Source organism: Pelodiscus sinensis, chromosome 1 (genome assembly GCF_049634645.1).
Source record: "Pelodiscus sinensis isolate JC-2024 chromosome 1, ASM4963464v1, whole genome shotgun sequence".
NCBI lineage: Eukaryota > Metazoa > Chordata > Testudines > Trionychidae > Pelodiscus > Pelodiscus sinensis.
In genome coordinates, this window is record NC_134711.1 from 99,492,818 (window position 1) to 99,508,791 (window position 15,974).

The window sequence follows — 15,974 nt, forward strand, 5'->3', positions numbered from 1 at the left end:
TCACATGCTCCCCCCAACACTAGGCCAATCAGGGCTCGGGGGTAAGATGCATGTGCGAAGTCTCCTCCCGCCCTGAAAGGAGTGTATGGTGCTTTCAAGCACCAAGCACTCCTTGCAGGACAGGGGTAGGGCGGGGGGAGACTTTGCATGCTTCCCTCTGCTCCTAGGCCCTGATTGGCCTAGGGGTGGGAAGTGGCAGGACCTCCGCAGACTGGATCAATCCACTTGGAGGGCTGGATCTGGACTGCGGAGGCCCTTTTGTCCTAACCTGCCTTAGGGAGATTGTGGTTTCTACGAGACAGGAGGATAGGAAGAAGCATTAAAAAAAAAAAAAAAAAAAAAATCACAGAAGTTTCAGCTTTAAAAACAATTTAATAATTACAAAATTAAAGTTTCTTCCCTACAGAAAACCTAAGCAATGGATATGAAAAATTCATGGCTTCTAAACAGATCTTAACATTATTATATTTCTGAATTGGAGTTAACCACATTGTGTATCAATTTCAAAAACATTAAAAAAATACATACTTACAGGACACATCTCTTCAGTTTCAGATGCTAATGTAGAACATTTCTGACATATATCTATTAAATCTAACATATTACTGCTCTTCAAGAAGGTATCATAAGCTTTTTTGATATCGTCGTAATTTTCAGGTGCTTCCATATTCTCACATATCAATCCCAGTTTGTCATGTAGCAAGTATTTCCAAGTTACCATTATATCACTAAGAGATACTGTAAAATCTCCATGAAGCTAATATAAAAAAAGAAAACAAAAACCATTATGCTTTGCTGGTAGTGTAGATCTCACAAACTTTAATAAAACAATATTCATATGTATTTTAATACACTCTATACAGAAGTATTTTAACGTTGATTCATTTATGTTAAAGGAAAAATGTTACTTGTAACTAGAAAGTGTATTCACTATTCAACAGTCTTAGAATAAACAACTGATTAATATCTAATTCTTTAGATGATCACAGTGGTCCCTTCTGGATTTAAAAATCTATGGATCTTTAAAGACCTGTGCACATGCAAAACTGCATATAGAAGCAGAAGTGGATTAAGGTTTCCTGGGGCCAGAGCCAGTAGGGGTCCCCTCCCTACCTGCGGGCCATCCATGGCTCCACCCCAGTCTGCTCCTTCCCCCATGTTCCTGCCCCAATTCCGCCCACATTTCCTACCTCCCACTTCTGCCCTGCAAATTGTTTTTTTCTTACAACTTGCCCCCCACTGCAGCTCCCCAGAGCGACAGCAGGGAGTGAGAGCTCCTTCAGTCTTGGGGCCACAGCAGGCTTCCCCCACTACCCCAGGCTTCCACAGGCAACCAGGATGCTGGAGCTTCTCCTACACCACTGGACATTTCTGCCAGAGAGCCATGTCAAGACGTAGGGGCTTCCCTAGCTCCACTGGTGCTTCTGCCAGGGCTCTGGGCTTCCACTGTCCCATAGCAAATTTCTGCTGGGGGTGGAGGGCTCATTTTTCCCAGGGTTCCCAATGAGGATTGCCTCCCCTGGATAACCTGCCATGGTTTATGACAGTAGTCTCATCAATTTCAGTGGGATTATCCACATGCAGAAAGTTCAGCATGTGTATAAGTGCTCGTAGTATCAGTCTGCAGCAGGAAGGCTATATGCATCCCAGAAGTGGGAATCTGAACAATTTTTGGAGAAAAACCGTACTTTTAAAATATTCATTTACAGAATAGTTGAAACAAAGTACCCTGGGTGAGAAGGAGTATGAATGTCCAAAAGGTTAAGAATATTTTATTTTTCCATAATGTAGTTAATACAAAAAGGCTTTGCTGTGAAGTTCTTAGGGCTACTATAACTACCAACCCAACAAAAGCAATAAAATGAAAAAAGTTAAGCCACACTGTGATGGGGTATACAAATGTACACAGGCAACCAGTGGTTAGTGAAGTCCTCTGGGTTCAGCCAACCACACCTAGAGGAAATGCTCCAAATGGAGGAGTTAAAATGCAAGGGAGCCACTCATTTGATGGCATACAAGGGAGGAGAGTGGACCCACAACTACAGCAGAGAGCTGAGGGAAAGGCAAAATCTCTCCCCATGGCAAATGTTCAAAAGGTCTCTCCATAAGGGAAAGGTGGACCTGCTACTGGTTGGACCTCCCTGCTCCAGCATCTTTGGGACCTGAGTAAGGGAGTTTGCTGGACCAGCAGAGGTCAATTCCAGCTCCCAAGGCCACCAACCCCAAGGTAAACTGAGTTTGAGACCTCTGTTACAAACAGTCCCTGCTCCTCCCATTCATGCACTATGGCTATGTCTACACTGCAGGCTTCTTGTGCAATAACTGTTTTGCGCAAGAGTTCTTGGTGCAAGAGTGCATCCATGGCAGTGTGGATGCTCTCTTGCGCAAGAAAGCTCTGATGGCCGTCCACACTGCCTTCTTGCGCAAGAGCTCTTGCTCTTGGAGAGGAATAACTCTTGGGTGTTATTTTCAGCTTGTGAGGAGAGAAATAACTCTAGCACAAGAAGCATCCACTGATGCATAGAATGCTCCCTCAGGTTTTAGAATCAAATTTTGTGTTCCAAAGCTGTCATGTACAAAGAGTGTTCAGCTTCACTTTGCTTGGCCATTGATAAATCTGTGCAGAATGGAAGAATAAATTGCAGTTTCCTACATGTTTAAAGTTTAGGTTGCTCAAATGCAACGTAAACTTAGTTGCAGGGACTTGTTCTGTGGGAATAAACTCTACCCACCTTTAACACTGTTTAAAACAAAATAACTACAGAGATGGACCAGGAATACTTTGATTATAGATGGTAACACTTGATTCAGTTTAACACATCCCTTTCTCAAATTTATAACTATAATTTTGAATTATAGGTTTTAGAGGATTTTTTTTTATTAAAAGAACCTGCAGTACTTGAAAAGTCTAACTAGGAAAAACTTAAAAACAGCAAAGAGTCAAATAGCACCTTAAAGACTAACAAAACATGTAGATGGTATCATGAGCTTTCGTGGGCAAAACCCACTTCTTCAGATGACCAGAGTATAATAAGTCCAAATAGCTAGCAAGGAAACCGCTACTATTGTAAAACCTGTTTAAAGAAGAAAAGATGCAGGTTACAGCCCTCTCCCTAGCAGAGTCCTCCTAGTAGACAGTCACCATTCTGTTGTTAGTCCCAATCTTTGGCTCTCCCAGAGTTTCAAGATAATAGCTGCTGTTCAGACACTGTTATCTGGATTTAATTAGGGCCTCTCAAGCATACCACTGAGGAGCATATTCACAGTCTGGAACCCCTCTTTGGCACAGACTGCAAAATCCCAACTTCCCTTCACCCTGAGATACATCCTGAACCTCACAAGCCAACCCAATAGTTTATGCATTCCCTCACAGTCTACCCCCACAAGCATGTGGATTTTAGTTTAACTTTTTTAGGGTGCGTCTACACAGTGCCAAATTTCGAAATAACACACTATTTTGAAACATCCCTTAACTCTCGTGGAACAAGAGTTACTACGATGCCAAAATAGCGCACCCTTTATTTTGAAATAATGGGCAGCCAGTGAAGATACAGAATAGCTATTCTGGGATAACTGTGCAGTGTAGATGTACCCTTGGGGACCACATGACATTAAAGCAAGGAACACAATTTCCTTTGCAAAGCCTCAAACACATACTAAGGATGTTAAATTGCAGTTATCTGGCTAATCGTGTAGTCGATACAATTTGTATTAAGGAATGCTCTGCAGAGCCACAGCGGAGGTAGCTCCAGGAATTCGTATTTGGACACAGACATGTTTTCCAAATTGTCGCAATGCATGATCTCTGAGCTTTATTAAAACACTGCTTTTTAGTATTGATTCATGTTCAAAATATTTAATACTCTACTAATTAATTACATTATGTACCAAAAAATACAAACATCTATTAATTATATATTGTGGGATCATACCTTATGTTTTGGCTCTCATGGAGATATTTAAAAGAAAAAGATGAAATCCCAAACAAGACAAAGCTCTCCAAGTTTCTTAATGGGAATTGAACTTATACAATAGCTCTGAAGGGAGCATAATGCAACAGGATTTATTTCCTTAGCATGTATCAGGGCACACCAAAATTATTTAACAAGGCAGTAAAAAATAAATAATCAGAAAGACAGACAATAGTGGATGGACTGGTTATTCACCTTAGCTAACAGACATCCTTTAGAGGGGTCATAGAGATGTAGCCGTGTTAGTCTGGTCTGGATACAATCAAATTATCAATCTAATTATCTCACCCATTACAAAGATAGCTTCCCCAATTATCACCTCTAATACTGTTATCTCATAGATACTCACCTTCCCCCCTCATCCTTCTTCTGTTCTAAAATCTGATTTGTCTATTTTGTATGTGTTCACTTTTTTTTTTTAATGGTATCCCTTTGGTATATATCAGTGGTCCCCAAACTTTTTAGGTTGTCGGGCGCCAGGGGGCGTGGCTGTTTGCCCGCCGGGCGCCAGGGGGCGGGGCCCCACCTAGCCGCGCACCCGGGGGCGGGGCCCCCCCATAGCTGCGCGCCCGGGGGCGGGGCCCCCTCCAAGGGCCACGCGCCCGGGGCCGGCGCTCCCTGCCCCTCTCCCGCCGAGTGCCGCGCGCCTGGAGCCGGCGCTCCCCCCCCCCCCCCCCCGCTGAGTGCCGCGCGCCCGGAGCCGGCGCTCCCCCCCCCTCCCGCCGAGTGCCCGGCGCTCTCCCCGCCAAGCGCCCGTGCGCCATGTGCCTGGGGCCAGGCCAGCCCCGAGCACCTGGCGGGCACACTGAAATGCCCCTGCGGGCGCCATGGCACCCGCGGGCACCGTGTTGGGGACCACGGGTATATATGGTCATGCCAATTTTCTTCCACAATTTGATCTGAGGAAGTGGGTCTGGCCCAAGAAAGTTCATCACCTAATAAACCATCTTGTTAGTCTTTAAAGTGCTGCATAGTCCTGTCTTTTGTTTCATCCTTTAGAGGGGAAACTGCTTTAATCTTTCATTCAGCATCAGTGACACTCCCTGGTCAGACTGATCTATAAGGAACTAAGCCAGTACATCATCATTCTAGGTAAAGTCCTAGCCATAGTAGTAGCAAACATCTGACCTCTCCAGTGAAATCGAATCTGGGGCTTCATGAGAAGTGGTGAAGAGACAAACAGAAGAGGGCCTCAAGCAAAATGACTCACTCTTCTCCAAGAGCAGAAGGCACAAAAAGGCAGCTAACTGGAAAATACATAGAGCCCTATAAATCTGCAGATATCCACTTTATATCCATGGGTATCCGCATCTGCCGGTATGGATGCAGATATCCATGGCACATTTTTGTGGATATAAATTTTGTATCCACACAGGGCTCTAGAAACATGCACCACTGATGCTTAAGCCCCAAAGCATCTTATATCAACTTAATTCTGTAAGCATCTCCACGACTATATTGTTCCCATCATTGTAAGTTGCCCACTGCACTGATCTACTAAGTTCAGCACTTCAAAAGGTGTAGCACACTTAGGTTGATGTAGTAGAGTTGATACAGTGTCAGTATAGACGCTACATTTCTTATATTGCCTATTGCTGCCTTTACAGCCCAAATCCCACTACCCCTCTGATGGTGGGACTCCAGCTGTCAGAGCCTCACTTAAATTGGTACAAGTGCTTCTTCTGAATATGAAAACTGCCAACAGAAGGTGTTTAATGTGGGGCACAAAGAACCAATTTAATTACTGCAGTTGCTATAGGTCAACCTAACTTAAGTTGACTTAATTTTGTAGAGCAGACATGGCCCAATACACAAACTGAGGGGAAAACAGGTATTCAGAACTCACCAAACAGATTAGGTCTCCATAGGTGAAGTCACAAAAAGGTTGTGGTGGATGGTAGAAAGGATTACCTTTAGAACTTGTAAGATCAGCAATTAAATATTCAATTAGGGGCAATCTTTCATAACCCAGGATAAGTCCTCCCTCTGCCTCAAGGAGAAAATGGTTATGAACAAGGATCTACAACCTCTGAGGTGAAGTGCCCTAACCACTGGGATGCTACAGGATATTCGGATGTGAAGCTCCCTCCGTCTTTCCTGTTGAAGCTGTTCCAGTATGTATAAATAATGTTTAAAAGTTATTAGAGCAGGGGGACTGGATCCTGGGTCTCTTACCTACTGGGTGGGTGCTCTCACTTCCAGGCTAGACTTACTCATGTTTGAATTATTTCATTATTTAATCTACAGCGGAGAGATACTTGAACTGAGGGGCATTTCTCCTCTATCCCAGGTGAGTCACCTAATCACAGGCCAGAAGTTATGAGGGAGGTCCTCCTTCTCCCCTCCTCACTCCAGCTTCTTAGTAAAACAGCAGAATCACTTAATGCTAAAAAGGTTTTTCCCCTGAGAATTCCTAAGTACTGTAAAGAGAGGAACAGGGCTTAGTACGCACTGCTCATCTTGGCGCCTCAAGCAACGAATCACCTAGCATGCTGACTTTGTGAATCCCATTCTGAGTTGCCTCTTTCTCCCCATTCATTGTACAGTGGCATCAAACTCAAGCTTTGTGAATACCAGTGATTTTTTAGGCATCTGAATGTTAGGACAGGCAATGCTCAGCATTACTACAGTGAGCTCTTTTGTGAATCTACCCCCTAGTGGCTAGAAGGAACACTGAAGGAAAAGGGAGTGACTGAGAAATTACATGAAAAAAGCAAATCGCAGAAATATCATTGTAATACTGAAGATGAAAAATTACGCATACAAAACAAACAAAAAAATCAGAAAGCTAACATTTTAAAATTTTAAAACTAATATTTTAAAATGTGTGCCTTAAGTTAAAGCTCCTAAAGCTTATTAATGCCTGTTATGTTTAGTCTGATTTTCAAAAGTGCTAATCACCCAGCCGCTTCCATTGACAGAGTACAAACCTGTTTATTGACTTCAGCCATTGATAACTGTAAAGCCATCATCATGTAGTCTGCACCACAAACAGTAGTCCTTTCTGAATCAGAAAACAAGCACCACTGTCTTCTAAAACACTTGATCATATTTAAGATCTTTTGCTGAAAGACGGCCATATTCCTGAAGTGGAACACAGAGAGAATGACTTAAGTCCATACAAATAAATGCAATTTTAAAACCATAATTTTCTAAGTAACAATTTGGGGACACAGCATCCCATATTTGTCAATTTGTCTCCGTTCTCTTTAATGCTAGGCAATTGCTATGATTACTTCCTCCACATTGGGGTGGGCAAAATACAGCTTGCAGGCCAGATTTGTCCCACCAAACACTTAGATTCAATCTGCCATGATCCTCTGAGCTGTTAATGCCTGCCACAGTCCCACAAGCTGCTCAAAGCAGCCGGTTGCTGGGGCAAGCACATCTGTATGTGTGCATCCCTTGATGGCATGGGGCAGTGGGTCTCTGCATACTGCCCTTGCCCCCAGCATCATCCTCCCAGCTTCCATTGGCTGGAAACAGGCCAGTGGGAGACGCATGAGTGGTGCTTGCGGGAACAAACAGCTCACAGAGACTTGTTGTCCCCACTCTCCAAGGGGCATGCAGAGACATATTTGCCCTAGCAGCGGGCCACTCTGAGTGGCCTGAGGGGCTGCAGAAGGCAGGCAGCCAGCCTGCCTGAGTGCTCCCCCGTAGGCCACTGGCTGAGAGCCGCCTATGATAAACACCTCCTGGCCAGAGCCTGTAACTCATGTCCCTTCCTGTATCCAACTGGTCATAACACCCTCCTGCACCCAAACTCCATCGCAGACCCTGCATTGCCTCTGAACCCTCACTGATGTGGCCCACAACTGAAACTCCTCACTCCCCTGGAGCTCCAGCCCCATGGGGGAGGGGAGGTGAGAAGGAGAGGGAGAGGAGGACTGAGGATTTGAACCCCTTAGGCTCTGGAGTGGGGCCAAAAATGAGGCGTTCAGTGTGTGGGACAGGGCTGCCAGTGAGTGAAATAGGGATGGAGGAGCAGGATCTCGGCAGGAAGCAGGGTGAGGAGGGGCTGAGGGTGCAAGGTCTGGGTGGGAGGAAGTGTGTAGGAGCAGCCTGGGGCCAGGTAGGGAATCTGGCCAGGAAGGAGGGTGCAGGAGCAAGGGAGTGTGGAGGAACCAGCTGGGGGTAGGGTGTCTGGCCATGGGGGAAGAGGCAGGAGCAGGGGTGGAGACAGAGTGTCTTGTCAGAGGGGAGGGGGCAGGACCAGGTTGATCTGGCCAGGGAGGAGGGGGACAGGAACAGGGAAGAGGACAGGGTGTTTGGCCAGAGGGGAATGGTGCAGTACACCTGGGAGGGGACAGGAGTGGGTTGGGGATGCAGGGACTAGGCAGGGAGCTGGTGAATGAGTGGGCTGGGGGTGCAGGGTCTCAGCATAAGGAAGTTGGGGCACTTACTTGTCGTCAGGCCCATGCCAGTCAGAAGTTCAGCCTCTCGCTGCTCCTATTAGCCAGAATCTGGCCAATGGGAGTGCAGGGAAAGTCTCCAGACAGCGAGCTGGCACGTTGCTGTCCTCCCAGCCTAGGTGAGGGAGCGCTTCTCCATGCAGCAAGGCTCAGGGCTCTCTCTCCATCCACCCCACCCCCCACAGTGGGAAGTCAGCACTGGTGCTTCAACTGCAGGGGGGAGGAGGGAGGGAGAGGCTACAGCGCCAGGCAAAGGGGGCCCAGGCCTCTCAGGTAAGTGCTGCCAGGCACCTCCCTCATCTACATTGCAGAAGTGCCACTCATTGCTGCAGCCTCGCATGTGGCTGGGCAGGAGGAAGCCAGTCTGATCTTGGGAGACAGGCTGGGCTTGGATCTCACCAGGGCAGCTAGGCCCTGGGCTCAGGATGTGGCCACTCAGGGCACAGAGGAGGATGGGGCAGTGGGCAACTGGGAATGGAGGACATCTTGCCCTGTGCCTGGTGCTTGTCCTGAGCCTGCTGGACCAGCAGCCCATGAGCATCAAGAACAGTAGTGGTGCAAGCAAACAGCCTTAGAGTAAGTTGTGGTGCCCCAGAGTGTGGGATCCTTCCTCTGCTTCTGTCATGAGTGGGCTGAGCCCTGGGCCTCGCACCAGCCAAAGCAGCCCCTGGGCTGGGGAATAGGCTGCCTGAAAGACTGCAGCCAGACCTGAGTGGGCAGGACCACTGGGAAGCAGAATCTGCCCAGGCCAGGCAGCTTTGCCAGTCCCTCAACAGCATCCAGGGCAGGTAGCTCGTGCGAGGGCAGAGCCTGTAGATGCAGATATTGTTCTGTTGTCCCACAGGAAAAAACATGTTATATATAGACAGACATTATGTAAAAACTATTTCCTTCTCTCAGTTTTGAATTTGTTACCTTTTAATTTCATTGAATGTTCAAAAAAACCACAACCCTTCATGGGGAGCCTGGGCTACTACATTTTATGTGCTCCAGCCCTGCAGGGTGTTGGCAGGGGGCTGGAGCACCAGCCCAGGTTCCCCAGTGTTGTGGGCCAGATCCAGGCAAGGCATAGACCACATCTGGACCCCAAGTCTTAGGTTCCTCCACCCCAGTCTAGTTTACTTTTTAAGACAATGGGACCAATCCGACCCACAGTCTTCCAAACAATGCTACACCTTCATGTTTCCTGTAAAAACTGAAACTTTTAACCCTCTTTTAAATGGTAGGCACCCGCACACCTGCACCACTAGGCACATGCCTCTGTCCTCTCCCTACCTGGAAATCCAGCTCTGGGAAGGAGACGGGAACGGGACATGACTAAAAACTGACACAGTCCTAGGAGGGGTGAGGAGGCCACAGGGGGCTCCTTGCCATATAGTGCCGTCCCTTGGCATCATCTTGTCATAGCCCCCCCCCCCCCCAGGCGAGTGAGCCCCAATCAGGAAGGAGGCTGGGTTGCCAACGCTGGCTCGCCGGATTCCTGGAGATTTCGTCCCATGGCGTGACGTAATTCCGGGAGGCTCCCGGGCAATCCTGGAGGGCTGGCCCCACGAACCTCTAACGCCAGAGTCTGCGCAGAGACGCGGCCCGGGGCAGCGGTCACGGCCGCCGTCCTAGTCGGACGGGGGCAGCACCTGCTGGGGAACGACCCAGGCCACGGGAGACTCCAGTCCTGGGGACACCCCGCCCTTTCATGGACCTTTCATGGACCCCCCTGGCGGCCACCAAACAGCGGGTGAGTTACCTGTGCGGCTGGGACAGCTCGGCAGGTCCCGAACGAAGGGGGGGGGGTGGGAGGGAGGAGGAGTGGTTGGTTGCCTGGTTACCTAGTCGCACGCACCGGGCCGCTGGCGGCGGTTTAAATTTAAATCTACCCCAGCTGTCCAATCAAAGTTGGGGGGAGGAGTTGCCTCTGACCCGGAAACGGAAAGTGCCCGGGGGGCGGAAGTGGCCGTGAGCTGCCTACAAACTCTTCGCGGGAGAGAAAGTGGCAGGCGGTAGGGAGCCATCCATGTGCGTAGGTGGCGGCGCGCGCGTATGTCGTTTGGCGCGGCCGGCGATCACCCGCTGGTGTCCAGGCCTTCGCTCCCGTTGTGGGAGGGGCCCCTTGGAGAGTCTACCCTGTCCGGGGCTCTCTGGGCTGCAGCCCTTGTTCTCCCTCAGCCCCCCGCCCCCCCCCCGTCTCCGCTTCTTCTCTGGTCCCCGCCACGCTCCGTCCCTTTCCCAGCTGTGCCCTGGGTGCTGCGGGCTTGTCCTTCCTTCCCTGCCTGCCTGCGCCGTGTTGCCAGGGCGCGCTCCCAGCGGAATAATGCTTTGCTGCCAGCCCCAAACGTTAACCCCTCGTGGGTCGGGCCCCTCGTTTTCGGGAGATGTGTGTTGGGTGGGGAGGGCTCAATTCGCCCAGTGGGTTTGGAGTCTCCTGGATACATTCGGTTCTCAAGTGTTTTCCTCTGCAGCTAACAGAGACTTTCTTTAGATGAGATGTTTGACTCCAGGAGCTGGGACCTGAAGAATGCTAAATAGGGCAAGTATCAGAGGGGTGGCTGTGTTAGTGTGAATCCGCAAAAACAAGGAGAAGTCCTGTGGCACCTTATAGACTAACAGATTTATTGGAGCATAAGCTTTTATTGGAGCATAAGCTTTCGTGGGCGAAGACCCAATTCACGGACAAAGTGGGTCTTCGCCCGCGAAAGCTAATGCTCCAATAAATCTGTTAATCTATAAGGTGCCACAGGATTTATCCTTGTTTCTGCAAATAGGGCAAGGTTCATCATAAAATCACAACTTAGCAACATTGATGAAGCTTTCCCGACATTTCTTCCCCCAAAGAGATGAGTTCCCACTCTACTGGGTTATAACATTTGAAATCTTCATAGGATACTAATGTACAGGTGACCAATAGGGATGTTAAAATGTGTTTAAGTAAATGTATGAAATTTTCAGTCATTACGCACAGAGCAGCAGTCCGCTCCCATGGAGCTGAAGCATACTGGGAGCCTGTGTGAAACCATGAAGATTAATCCATGAGCCTGCCTCATCAGTTAACTGTGTACACAGTTATATTTTCACATCCTTCGTGACCAAAGAAACTGAGCCAAAAATTATTCATAATTTTTTCTCTTAACGAATGACAACTCCACTTGTTTTAACTCAGTCCTTTGAATCTTTTTTCCTTATCAATTTGTTTGCTCTCCTAACTTGCTAGATATTTATTTGTACTTGAGTTCAGCGCTCTAATAGGTCTTATACCAATGATCTCTAACCTTTTAAGCATGAGATCACTTTTTGAATTTAAATGCAGTCCAGGATCTACCTCAAACACCTTCGCCCTGCTTCCTTTCTGTCCCTTCTCTGAGGCCCTGCTCACTCCATCCTCCCTCCCCCATCCTCACTCACTTTTATCAGGCTGGGCAGGGGCGGCCCGTGAGCCTAGGTGACCTAGGCAGTTGCCTAGAGCACCGCTGGCCCGGGTGCCCTGTGATGACATCACAGCCATTAAAGGCTGTACAGGCGGGGCGCCAATTATGCCGCCTGCCTGGGACACCAGCTGCCGCAGCCAGCCTCAAGCCACTCCTGAGGCTGGGGACAGGGGTTTGGGGTACAGGAGGGGTTCAGGACAGAGGCTAGGGTTCAGAATGCAAGCTCCAACTGGGCACTGCTTACCACAGATGGCTTCTGGGTGGTGGTAAAAGGGACTAAGGCAGGCTCACATCCTGCCCTGGCCCTGCACCACTTCCAAAAGCAGCCAGCAAACTCTCCATTTCTGCCCCCCTCTGCTCTGTTGAGATGGGAGTACAGGGTGGGGGGAGGGGCACCCTAACATCAGCAGTCCCCCTTCTTCTTTCCATGCCCTGCACAGCAAGCAGGAGACTCCCAGAGGTGAGGAGCACCTTCAAGGCAGAGGGCAAGAGCAACCCAGCAGTGCTGAGAGGGGCAGAGGAAGTGTCAGCACTTGATAGCCTTCTGGCCAAACCTCTCAGGATCACCTGTCAAAGGTTCCAAGATCTGCCAGTAGATCCTGATCTACTGGTTGGTGACCACTGCCTTATTCCAAGGAACTGTGAGAAGTGCATCCATCATTTGCCTTTTTCCTCACTGAAAGCAGAGAGGAGCTCAGAAGGCCAACTGACTATGTCTGGATTAATAATGTGCATTTGTCCATCAGAGACAAATCTAGACACATGCGTAGATAACATTGACACAAGACAACTTGCATCAGCCTTATTTCATAGTATAGAATAAGCCTTACAGTTCTGTTTTCTGACATTTATTTTGCATTTTTGGAGTATCTTTAAGCCAAGTGTGCTTATAAAATTAAGTAGCACCACTAAAATGTAGTTATCCTCTGCACTAGAGTGGGGCAGGGAAGATTTTTGTCCTTTACTCACATGAAAAACTCCCTGAGATCTCTAAAATTCATATATATACTTTGCTTAGGGATTTGAATATATTGGAAATGTGAGGATTCCTCCACATCAGTGTAAACTGTTGAATGCTAGTGGACTGGATAAAGAAAACTGTCTCAAACTACATGTAACCACTAGTTTTACAGCAGATCTGAATTGGTAATACAGGCAGTCCCCGACTTACGTCGGATCCGCACTTACAAACGGGGCTTTCTCGCCCCGGAAGTCGGGGCGAGAAAGCCCCGTTCATAAGCTGCTCCGGTGCCCCTGGTCTGCTGGAGACCGTCTCCAGCAGACCAGGGGCACCGGGCGGGTTCCCGCGCCTCTGAGGCTTTGCTCTGGCAAAGCCTCAGAGGCGCGGGACCCCCCCGCGGCTGCGGCTTCAGTCCGGGAGCCTGTGGTCTGCTGGGGATGGTCCCCAGCAGACCACAGGCACCCAGATTGAAGCGGCAGCAGCGGCGGTTCCCCGCGCCTCTGAGGCTTTGCTCCCCGTGTCCCTGGTCTGCTGGGGGGGGGGGCAGCTAGTGTGCTCCCCCTCCCCCCCAGCAGACCAGGCTTTTGTTTTGGACTCTGGGGCAGAGCAGCTGGGGTGCTGCCGATTGGTCCTGCAGCGCCCGCTCTGGGCACTACTGGACCACCCCGGCAGCACCCCAGCTGCTCTGCCCCAGGTCCTGATTCAGCCGCTGCTGGTCAGTTTCAGCAGCGGCTGAATCAGGACGCCTGGGGCAGAGCAGATGGGGTGCTGCTAGGTTGGTCCATTAGCACCCAGGAGTGGCGCTACTGGAGCAACCCAGCAGCACCCCAGCTGCTCTGCCCCAGGCGTCCCCAAGTCAGCTTCTGCTGAAACTGACCAGCGCTGACTACAGGAAGCCCCAGGCAGAGTTGCTCTGCCCCGGGCTTCCTGGAATCAGCTGCTGATCAGTTTCAGCAGCAGCTGATTTGGGGATGCCTGGGGTTCTTAAGTTGATTCTGTATGTAAGTCAGAACTGGCGGTCAGTTTCAGCAGTGTCTGAATCTGGACACCAGTTCCGACTTACATACAGATTCAACTTAAGAACAAACCTACAGTCCCTATCTTGTACGTAACCCGGGGACTGCCTGTACTCAACAAATTTGTTGGAAATATTGTTTCATCTGGTTTTAGAGCTTTATATTGAAGGAGTATCTTTACTGAATATTGATTTATTGAGGGGTGGAAGTGGAGAGAGTGTTAAAACTTGGTACTAGAGATGTAAAATCCCAATTAATCAGTTAAACATTAAGATTAACTGATTAAGCAGACTGCTGCTGTCCCCTTCCTCCTGTGGGGGGCCAGCAGCAGAAGCCAGCAGCCATGGGGTGGGGGGGAGATGGCTTCTGCTCCCATACTCCCCTCTCCCCCATGCACAAGGTGCCTGACTCCCGCTGCCAGCTCCCTTGCATGGGGGACCAGCATCAGGAGTCAGCAGCCGTGCACATCTTGCTTTGTCTCCTACTCCCTGTGCAGTGGGGGAGGAGGGGGAAGGGCAGCTCCTGACTCCCATGGGACTGCTCCCAGATACTGGTTAACCAGTGTCCGGTAAGCATCACCTACGAAGGGTGATGCCTACAGGTAAACTGGTTACCCTTTCATACCCCTAGTATATACTGAAAAATGAATGTTGTGTTTTGATACACTACTGTGGCAGATTCTATATGTATATGTTTGTTTTGATATATAGATCTTTGTCCTACCAAAGAAGTTACCTCAGTGCTAACTTGATTTTTATTGTTGAAGATGAAGCAAGACTCTTCTCGAAATGCTACCTACACTGTGGATTGTGAGGATTATGTGCATGTGGTAGAATTCAATCCATTTGATAGTGGAGACATAGGTTCCCTAATTGCATATGGTGGCAATAATTATGTAGTTATTGGAACTTGCAGATTTCAGGTTAGTATGTTTTTATCAAATTTTTTTTTAATTCCTGATTTTAATGATGAATCAAGAGGCACTGATAAAATAGCATGTTGGAACAAAACCACTTGTGCTTTTTTTATAATGGGTCTGTGTTTAGATTAGGGATATAAAATCCTATTGAATTGGCTAACTAGTTAAGCATTGGTTAACTGATTAAAGGAGGGCAAGCGAGGGAGCAGGGCGCTCCATCCCAGCTGAAACGCTCTCCTTCCCTCCCTCCGTCACAGTCAGGGGTTGCACTGTCCCGGATGCCGGAGCAGCCCCTACCTGCAGTGTGCTGGGGCACAGTTTAAACTGTATTTACTCATTCATTAGCCTTTCGTTTATAAGTCAACCTCCCAAGATGGTGGATTGGTAAAAATGGCAAAACACTACTACCCTTTCATAAGCCGACCCTGTATTTCAGTGGTTGGCAAAATGCTGGCGTGCTGGGATATTTTGCTTATCTGGAGTATCTTCAAACATAAGAGCCCTGTAGCTCTTCAGTGAATCTGATTCGCCGTTCCCGGCCAATGGTAGCAACAGGAAATGACAGCCAGCATGTCCCTCAGCCCGCATAACTTCTTGCATCTCATTGGCCAGGAATGGTGAATCTCAGTCACTGGGAGTTGAGGAGGTCCAGGCCTCCAGAAATGCCAGGTATAAAAAAATATGCTAACACACTGGCAGCTTACCATGATAGGCCAGGAACTAAAGTTTACTGATCCCTGTTGCAAATCACTGATGATGGAATGTCCGTTCCAGACTCACTTCTTTAAAAAAAAAAAAAAAAAAGTGCTAAAATTTCATTTTTACTTAAATTGTGTATATATACAATATATTTTGAAGAGTTTGCGGATTTTGTTTGTGTGAAATAAAGTCCCACTTTGCAATTACCTAGAAATACCAAATTTTGCATAAACAATACTGCCACTTAAATTAGCTGAATGCACTACTTTTTACACCAAGATATGCTGGGTGAAAGGTTTAAATATTTATTTTTGTGTTTATCAGAAAAAAGTCATAACTATTATCAGGGCTCAACAAATCAGTGTATCTACTTGCCCATGGCGAGTAGATTTCAGCCGGTTGCCCCCTTCACCAGCGGCGCACACATGCGCAATGCGGGTCTGGCGCATATACAGTGCGGGGCTGGCAAGTGAATTTTGCTGCAGTTTGTCGAGCCCTGACTATTATGATTAGAGTTAATAAAATATTTGCTAACAGAATTAAAATCAAGTTGCCTATTCAACTGTCATTTTAGAGC

The 15,974-nt window shown here is 48.2% G+C and overlaps 2 protein-coding genes across 22 annotated transcripts in view; one reads left to right on the forward strand and one right to left on the reverse strand.

Moving 5' to 3' along the window:
- PARPBP (PARP1 binding protein) overlaps window positions 1-10,185 on the reverse strand; it is a 76,346-nt gene extending 66,161 nt beyond the window's left edge. For 3 of the 5 annotated variants that reach the window (XM_006138033.4, XM_075938985.1, XM_075938991.1), the window contains exons 1-3: window positions 9,659-9,969; window positions 6,902-7,055; window positions 533-757 (exon numbers count right to left, since the gene is read on the reverse strand). In XM_006138033.4, the coding sequence (XP_006138095.2) occupies window positions 533-757; window positions 6,902-7,055; window positions 9,659-9,780 (501 nt within the window). In that variant the 5' untranslated portion in view covers window positions 9,781-9,969. Of the gene's footprint in view, window positions 1-532; window positions 758-5,817; window positions 5,965-6,901; window positions 7,056-9,658; window positions 9,970-10,127 lie in introns of those variants that run through there. The other 2 variants (XM_006138034.4, XM_075938977.1) reach the window with 2 other exon arrangements.
- The window catches only part of NUP37 (nucleoporin 37), a 34,177-nt gene continuing 28,169 nt past the window's right edge, over window positions 9,967-15,974 (forward strand). Inside the window, exons 1-3 of one of the 17 annotated variants that reach the window (XM_006138027.4) lie at window positions 9,992-10,118; window positions 10,860-10,907; window positions 14,546-14,701. In XM_006138027.4, the coding sequence (XP_006138089.2) occupies window positions 10,896-10,907; window positions 14,546-14,701 (168 nt within the window). In that variant the 5' untranslated portion in view covers window positions 9,992-10,118; window positions 10,860-10,895. Of the gene's footprint in view, window positions 10,119-10,239; window positions 10,397-10,839; window positions 10,908-14,489; window positions 14,702-15,974 lie in introns of those variants that run through there. The other 16 variants (XM_006138026.4, XM_075939073.1, XM_025178962.2 and 13 more) reach the window with 16 other exon arrangements.